General features: G+C 43.9%; 1 protein-coding gene across 1 annotated transcript; it reads right to left on the reverse strand.

Moving 5' to 3' along the window:
- Nucleotides 1–2,980: 2,980 nt before the first annotated feature.
- LOC129834294 (collagen alpha-1(X) chain-like) lies at nt 2,981–8,916 on the reverse strand. Its single transcript, XM_055899152.1, has 3 exons — nt 8,816–8,916; nt 8,272–8,419; nt 2,981–5,211 (listed from the first exon to the last, which is right to left on the reverse strand). Exons 2-3 carry the CDS (start codon nt 8,402–8,404, stop codon nt 3,374–3,376), a joined length of 1,971 nt encoding a protein of 656 aa, XP_055755127.1. The 5' UTR covers nt 8,405–8,419; nt 8,816–8,916; the 3' UTR covers nt 2,981–3,373.
- Nucleotides 8,917–9,216: the final 300 nt, after the last annotated feature.

Below are 9,216 nucleotides of genomic sequence, written 5' to 3' on the forward strand. Positions count from 1 at the left end.
GTGCTGTTTTGTTAGAATTCAGTGCGGCTTTTGACATTATCAATGAAAGTCTGCTGACGGATAAATGTCCACTCCCTGCTATATTGTGGATAAAGAGTTACCTGTCTAACAGAACACAGAGGGTGTTCTGTAATGGAAGACTCTCCAACATAATCCAGGTAGAATCAGGAATTCCCCTGGTCCCCTTACCTTTTTCAATCTTTACTATTGACATGCCTCTGTCCTTAAACTACTAGCACACAGCTCAGACACCCATGCATGCCCCACAAGACATGCCACCAGAGGTCTCTTTACGATATGCTGATCACCTCCAACGTGAACAGCCTCAGGCATGTTAGAACAATGTATCTTAGCCCAGGATGATAGTAAAAGGGGAAATAAAACACGACAAGAAAGGAATACATATCACTTTAAAAACGGTTGCAGGCCGGGAGGCCATCAAGCGAAACAGACCAATGATGTGCGGGTAAACAGCGGGAGTATTTCTGACTCTCTGAGGACTGGATAGGGTAGGGGGGCCACGCCCTCCACTTCTCCTTTCCCCCGGAGTAGGGTTCTGAGCCGGGAGGGTGGCTTTGGCTCCCGCTCGAGCTCGGTTCACAGCAGCTCCGTGTCACCTGGGTTGTGCCCGACCGGCTCCATCCCCCCTTTCCCCGTTAGGCACGGCTGCATGGCAGACTTGCGGCCTCGTCCGAAGGGGATCGGGGGTTTCCAGTGAACCGGATCTTCTCACCTCGTTCTCCAACATCAAACGATTGGGTCTAGCCCAGGACCCTCATACGGCTCCGGGTACCTAGCCAACCGCTCTGCGCACAGGCAGTTTAATGCCTCCCCTTACCGTCGCGCGGCGGTGGAGCACTCAGAGGCTTTCGTTTCAACCTCAAACCTTTTTGTGAACTCTGGCCTCTCCCTCTGGCGAAGGGAGGGCAGGGGAAAGGAGGGTAGCTTCCCCAACCCTGCCTAGCCACTAGCCTCAGCGTAAAAACATACCGTCTACTGATGTGTCCCTTGTTCTGGGGACTCTGGGGGTAATAATTGCCCTCATGGTGACTATAGTGGATGAGAATGCAGGCCGAAGGGAGTAGGCCAGGAGGAGCAAAGTTGGTCATCAGAGTATGCAAGCTGACGGAAATAAATGAGGGGCACGGTAATGAAAGTGACTTCCACTCACAATACAAATACGCACACTTGGTAAGTTGCGAGGGGGCGGAACGGTAACAGGTATCATTCACACCGGCAAAGCTTACACAGTCTTACATTTCCATACAATGGCCAAGGCCTCTACCATCTGATTCTGATTTGGTGTTTTCTAAGTATAAGGGAGAGAGCAGCAGACACAACTGGGTTTTTTTCAGTCTACCACAGCTGCACTCGAGACCAATTTAAACCATCCATTTACTCTGCCCCCAGATTAACTCTATACCTCAAACACAGCCACGGCAATAAGGGTGTGTTTTACATGTGATATTCCTGCCCCCACTCTCTGTACTGGGCGTCCTTTTTTGGACCTGAGGCTTGTGGTTCCAACCTCATGTACATGCCTGTATGAGTCTTACATGGATCCAGATCCTTGCCTGTTTCCCAATTGTCTTAACTTAACTTTGCACCACCATCTTTCTCATAACCATTGATAGTTGAAAGGATTGGATTTCACTGTTTTGCCCTGCCTATCCAGTCCTTATAGATTAGTGCTTACGAAGGACAGGTGAAGAGTTGAAAACACTAGAGCTGTTTGGACATGACCAAGGTGTCTACCAGTGTTTCCCACCCTGTGATTGCCAGGGCGCTACCTTCCTGTACATCCCACCTCCATTCCACCTCCCACCCAACCACCAGCTTTTCCCAAGATGGCAGCCTCCTTAGATGGCTTGTGGCTTGTGGCAGCCAGTCCCCAGTTTCCTCCACCCAGAGTCTGTCTGGCCAACCCCACCTAACCACCACCCCTCTTTTCCAGTGAGGATTAAACAACATTTGGCCTGCCGACGGATACTCCCTGCCCCTATCCCACCACCTATTTTCAGCCACCAGCAGCCAACCAAGGGCCTATCATGTGGTAGAGGCCCCTTTCTTTAGATCCCCACCATGTTCCCAGTACAGGATTTATTTACAATATGTGTGCATAAGATACAGTTTAGTACGCTGTGATGTTTTTGAAAGTAGGTTTTAAAAATGCTGTGTGGTGTGAATGTCAATTTATAGTATGACATACAGTATGGATTTACTGTGCCTGAATGACATACTTGTTCTCACATGCTTAGGTATTTTAAGAAGATTATTCAGTTGAGAAATGTTGGTCAAGCTTTCATAATTTTCTTTAGTAAAGAATCATTTAATATTTGAGAATACTCTATTTCCATATTGTCTATTTGTGAGTGACTGTGTTTAAATTGGTATTTTTTTCTCCACTCATACAGGAGTAATAAAGGTCTAGTTTGACAAATTCTTATAATTCAAATAATTTTGTATATTTTGATTTATCAGGGGGTGCACTAACTGTGGCCATGTACACACCACAACAATAATGTTTCTACTTACTCAGCGAGATAAACTCACGGCTACCATAATCATGTCTCTGTTTGCATTTTGAAGGAAGTCAAAGGTAGTTTCGCTAGAAACTAGCATTAGCGCAATGACTTGAAGTCTTTGGGATCAGCTAGCATTCTAGCTACAGTTATGACTTAAAATTGTGACTAGAACGTCAGCGTTCTGTGTCCATTTTAATGGCCTTTGCATTGTTTGAAAAAGTCCCACTCACACAAAAAAATATATTTTTAAGACATTTATTTTGGTCATTATGCTTTACATGACTAGGAATCCTTGGGAATATAATAATGTTGTTAATAAACAATTTGTATTTGTATGACAGTATTTTGTGGTGTGTTATATCTTGTATTATTTCTAATGGTCAATTTAACCATTGCCATTTCACAATATTCAAGTCACATACAAGGAAGTCAGGTACAACATGGTGCACAGAAAGTAATTATGAACTTTTAATAAGGTTATCGAATCGGTCACCAAAAACAAAGTTGTACAAAAACACAGACATACACAAAACAAGAATCACCTGCTGTAATAATAATTTAAAAAAGACACAACATAGCCACAACACCTAAATTTCACATGTTGCCTCCACTCACAAAAAAATACAATTCTGAATCATTGGTAACTTTGTTGATTGCCTCCCCATCCCTGATAACCTCTTAGATAAATAATTTCCTTCTCTTCTTAGCATCCATTTCTTGGATTTTTCAAGTGGATATGCTTCTATTCCTCAAAAAAGAGACACCTGCCTGGTTGGGAAAGACAGGGAGTTTACTTGTTTGAGAAATAGCTTGCAGATTTAGTTGTGTTGTTATTGGGTGACACCGTTTCACGTTGAAGCGATAAGGAACCCTGAGAAAGAGCAGTGGACGTTCTCAGCGGCAAAAACGCCATTGGCCTCATCATCGGGAATCTGAAGGTAGACTGTGTCGTTCACGTCGAGCATAAGGACAGTGCTACCGGACATCTGGTCCAGGAAGCCCTTGTTGTACTCATCATAGCTGAACATGACTGGCTTGTCGTTCTTGTACAGAGCCACCAGAGCATGAGCCCCATTCACGTGAATGGTGTATGAGAAGAAGTAGACTCCAGGAACCTGGCAAGTGAACTGCCCAGTGGTAGTGTCATAGTGATTCTCCGCATTGTACACCTCATTGTCAAACTTAATGGGTTCCCCAGATGGAGGATAAGGCTTAGCCAGAGAAACAGAGAAAGCAGACATAGGGGCCTTGACAAGAGTAGGCACCATGACCTCACCCATGCCCATGCTCTTTTCGAAAAAGAACTCGCCGGGAGGACCAGGTGGGCCGGGAGGGCCAGCAGGGCCTTGGCTACCATCCTGACCATCAGCACCAGGGAGCCCAGGGGGACCGAGAGGGCCAAGGATTCCCTTAGCGGCCTGTCCAGGTGCGCCAGGGAGACCCGGGTGTCCTTTAAGGCCAGGTGTACCTGCGGCACCAGTAGGCCCAACAGGTCCTCTGGGACCTGGGGCTCCAGCAGCTCCAGCCTCACCTGCCTCACCATTGCGCCCTGGGAAACCTTTGGGCCCGGCAGGTCCTGGGACACCTGAAGCACCAGTTGCACCTGTGTGACCAGTGTCACCTTTGTTACCTGTAGCTCCAGTAGCTCCCATGGCACCAGTTGGGCCTGTTGCTCCAGTATCACCTTGCTTTCCCTGGAAACCTTGTGCTCCCTGATCTCCCTTATATCCCTTTGGTCCCTGGGGTCCCATTGCACCTGTGTCACCTTTGGGACCCATTTCCCCAGTATCTCCCTGGAAGCCTCGTCCACCCTGAGGACCAGTGGAACCCATGGGCCCAGTAGCACCAGTAGCACCAGTATATCCCTGTGCTCCTGGCTCACCCTTCTGACCTGTTGTGCCTGAGCTTCCTACAACTCCCCTCTCACCCTTCTGTCCATTTGCTCCTGGCTTTCCATATCCAGGGATACCGGGAGCACCAGTTGCTCCCGTTGCTCCCTGATGACCTTTAGGACCAGCTGCACCAGGCATACCTGGAGCCCCATTATCACCTGATTTTCCAGGCATACCTACACCAGGAGCCCCTGTGTGGCCCTTAGCACCTGGCAAACCCATGGGACCAGCGCCCCCATCTCTACCTGGACTTCCTGACTTTCCTGCTTCACCACGGATTCCTGACTTGCCTGGCTTTCCAACTCCGGCTGCTCCAGGCTGCCCAGCTGGTCCCATAGGTCCCACAGCCCCTGTCTCACCTTGTGCCCCTGGGATACCCACTCCTCTATCCCCCTTAGCTCCTGGCAAACCAGGCATACCTGGATGTCCCTTAAGGCCTGTTTCCCCTCTTGGCCCCATTGCTCCGGGCAGACCATGAGGTCCAGGCTTGCCAGTGGAAGAGATCCCAGCTGGTCCGGATCTTCCAGCAGGTCCAGGCATGCCCCTAGGACCTTGAAGTCCAGCTGTGCCCACCTCTCCTTTCTCACCAGCTGCGCCAGGAACACCAGGCTTACCAGGCCCACCTGAGGAACCAGGTTTGCCAGGTGCGGAGTAGCCAGCAGGTCCGGGTGGTCCGGCAGGGCCCTCGGGTCCAGGCTGTCCCACAGCACTTTCCCCTGGAGGGCCAGGTGGGCCAGGGGGGCCTTCTGGGCCGGGCTCACCTGGCGCACCGGGCTCTCCCGCCATCGACACCACTGTGAGGAAATAGCAAGTCACCTTATTAATACCACAAATGAAAAATGATCCTCTTGTAATAAATGAATTATTGGCAATTGTCTGTTGGAAATATGTTTTACATTTTCAAAAATGAATTCAAGGAATAGTAATAATATGTACTATCACGTGTTCTCTGCTGGTTAAGAATTGTCGCTCATTCTCAAGTTATTATTATTTTAGTTTAAATAATAGTAAGATAGATAATACCATTAATAACACCCATTTACATATGCGGGGCACCTTTTCTTATTTGTTGTGTTTTATTGGATAAGGTTTAGAGATAGAGCTGTACAGTAGAGATGAAAGATAGGCGGAAAGAGGGTGCTAGAGTGGTGGGTCGGATTCGGACCCATGCTCACAGCTGCACAGTACATATGATCTAAGGCAGCGGATTAGACTGCTAGACCACCCTAGGAAACAAATGGGGGAACTTTGGATCGGAAATACAAGTTTTAAAGCCTGTAGACAGCTCATAATATTGTGCAATGTAGTAGTAAATCCCCAGTATTTTGTTTGAGTGATGGAGGACTGACGTTAATTTATGGACATGAAAAATGAAGAGGATTCCAACTTTGAATAAGTACAGTAATGTGTTACACTCAGCAATTGTCAGAGGAACAATAATAATTTGTAGCTCTGTTTTGCTTCCATTTTCAAATGTCATGTACATGTGATGAAGCCACTTATGTTTTCATACTATGATTCCCAGAATGCAATTCACCTCCAGACCATTTACCAAGATTGCGTGTTACATTGTTGTTTTGGGTAGGCAAGTTAGTTAGTTAGCCTAGTTAACTATCTAGACAGAAGTAAGGCTAGGTGTACCCCAATTTAACCTCGCTCTGGTTGACATTTAGTCTCCATTTACTGGAAACATGGGAACCTGAGTCCTGGGGCTGTATGTAACAAGTGTCTCAGAGTAGGAGTGCTGATTTATGATCAGCTCCCCCCTGCCCATGTTATCTTATTCATTGCGATCTAAAATACAAAACTGATTCTAAATCAGCACTATTACTCAGAGACTTGTTATATATATATGGCCACTGGTCAATGGCAAAGTGTCGGTGTGCTCTGTTCCTCAATGTCATTCCATCTTTTTTGACACTTTTACTCAAAATGTTTAATAATTAAATTGAGAAAACAACCATGTCTACATGCATATTGTGTTCAGAAAAATACCGAGATACTGAGATGTTTGTAGATTACTGATAGAAGTCTTTTTTGTTCCATCTTTGATTGTATAGAATGTTTATAATTCATACTGTAGGAGTTTTGACTTCTATGTTGTTTGTCTTGTCTGTACTAAATACTCCGCCACACATGAAGGTCCTTCTCAGGAAATAAGTTATTGGAATTGTATTGAATTAATTTAATTTAATAATATAAATTATTGTATAGCTAACTAAGCATGCAGTGTGATGACATAGTGGAATTTTCATTTTCCTGAACTTTGTATTGCTGCCCTTTTGTCCAGCAAATGTATGTTAAACCTGCTTGGTGAAGTAAATCGTCTAACAATGTGAACTAGCAGGAATTGCCCCTTTAAGAGCATTGGGTATGATAGTATAAACTGCTGAAATCAAACCTGCATAGACATTTAAACCTGTTCAATAATTAGCTAGAAGTAATCTTCTGTTTTCAACCTGTTTTCATTTCACACCTCCAAAAAAGCAGACATTTCTGACTTAAGAAACTGTAGTATGGAGAGAAAACAAACATTTGTAAAGCAGGATGGCGGCATTTAAGGGAGTTGCTTTTCGTTTGCTTTTTTGTGGTCACATGACCCAGGGTGTAAAAGACATATCTCCTTGGTCAAATGTAGAGGCCCAGTTTTGGTTCATTTAAAACAGATGTTTTCACTTTTTGAAAGGCACACCCAAACAACCACATTGCTGGGTGATTGAACTGTAATTGACAGTGTTAAAATACATATAACATTAACAAGAGGCACCCACTATTTTACACATTACCTCATATGATTTAAAAATACAGTTGATGACTATTGAATTTTACTTTCATTTGCTACTGCAAGAAATGGAATTAATTGCAAGGTTAACATAAGAAGGATCATAAAATGTGTCTCTTTTTCAGAAGTACTGCATTAGATAACTATATATCTGACTTAAACAAGAATAGAGTATCAGTACTGTAACCATCAGTTAGGTAGGGCAAAGTCAGCTATTCATTACAATAGAGGATTTATAGACCGCTCAACTTGTAGTATTTCATGTGCTGTTTTCAACTCAACACATTTTGACATTCTATACATGACTTAAATGAGCTATCAGCTGTACTACAAAGCACCCAAACTTCCAGAACTGAAATGTCCTTTTTTTATAGTTAAATATGTTTTTAAAAATACTGAAATGTCAGCAGATCCTTATGCCCCACTAAAGTTCTACACAAACGAACCACTGCTCTAACTGGTCATCCTAAAATCACTTCCTAAGACCAGCTGAAGGTACAAAGAGATTGACTGAAAATCCAGTAAAAATAACATTTGAAATCAATTGCAGTATGAAGGTAAAAAAAAACACTCAGTCCTAGAATTGTAACAAAACAACTGTTGAATATGTATTACTTCGCCTTAGTGACAGAAATAACATGTAATGACACATTGTACTCACTGCAGACAGTATGCAACGTAATGTGTTATACATGTTATACATGTGCTACTAGGAAAATCATGAGGCCTGAAGCAGCCATTGGATAAAGATCCAGATCCCAGTAGCCAATGACTACACTACACAACCTTTGATTTGGTAAAAGCTCATGTTTCAAATGAGAGAAGTGCTCTCGCACTAACTGTATGTCTGATTGTCCCTGTGCAAGAACTGAAAGTTGAAATCGTCAGATGTAAATTACATGGTAAGTGGACACATTTGCTAAGTATTATGTTTATGGTGAAGTGTGAAGAAGTTAGGTGTATCATTGACTATAGTTGAACTGTCACATTGAAATTGCTGTGATACAGTGTCAATGGTCAAAGACATCACTGGACCACACTAGGCAATGTAGATTAGGATGCTGGTTCTTACCGTGACTCTTCACAGAGTAGGGCTGGTATTGAGGGGCGACCTTCATCACCTTCTTCACCACATATGAACCACTACCATGAACAGCCGTCAAGGCCACCAGGAGGATGAGGATGCTCAATACTCGTACTTCCATTTTCTAAGGTTAAATCTGCAAATTAAACAAAAAATATTAAATACTGCTTACATTTTATTTAGAAGTTGCAGAAATGACAAAATGATTTAGTAAGCCAGGGACTCTTTCTTCTCTCTGCACACATATTTCACTGCACATACACTGGATTGCACACATTTCAGATTGCATCTAAGTACAACAAATTAGATAGATATCATGGAACCCATTTGAATAGTGAGTCTCAGCCTCCTAGGTATTTTATCCTGGTCTCACAGGACTTTGTCTATCCTGCTTGGTTTTATAAGGCACCACAATCTTTTCCACCTGCCCGGTCATAGCTCACCCCAATGGGAGTAGGAGTCAGGTCTCAGAAGGGCCCTAGTGTTCACTAACCCAAGAGATGAAGAGGATAGAGAGGAAGAGCACACATACCGGCATGCAGTTGAATGAGTATGAGTTCCAAAAAGGGGTAAGAAATCTTCAGCACCACTGTCCTCCTACTGCTGCTGCTGTATATCCTTAGGTTAGGAGCAAGTTGGGGAATATGCTGCCTCCCAGTACAATGATGTGAGTATTTATACAATATCTGCCCCTTGCATCATAAAAAAAAAACCACCACACAAGTACCTCCCTTCACAGAGCTAAACTGTAATTAGCTGACAGATCTGCCCTGTGCAGGCATGAGATGCCTATTTGCTTTGAATATTTAGACAAATGATAAGATGCTTTTTTAGTCTTCTAACCCCATCTAAAAAAAGAATCAGGTTTAGACACATGTACAATGGTTTACTATTTAGTTTTAAGTCTATTTATAATATTTTCTCTTGTTGGGT

This window comes from Salvelinus fontinalis, chromosome 35, assembly GCF_029448725.1.
Source record: "Salvelinus fontinalis isolate EN_2023a chromosome 35, ASM2944872v1, whole genome shotgun sequence".
NCBI classification, from domain to species: domain Eukaryota; kingdom Metazoa; phylum Chordata; class Actinopteri; order Salmoniformes; family Salmonidae; genus Salvelinus; species Salvelinus fontinalis.

Coding starts and splice junctions, on each gene's coding strand:
- LOC129834294 (XM_055899152.1), bottom strand. CDS start 8,404: ATGGAAGTACGAGTATTGAGCATCCTCATCCTCCTGGTGGCCTTGACG. Junction 5,212..8,271: donor CTACTCTGTGAAGAGTCACG/GTAAGAACCAGC, acceptor ATTTCCTCACAG/TGGTGTCGATGGCGGGAGAG.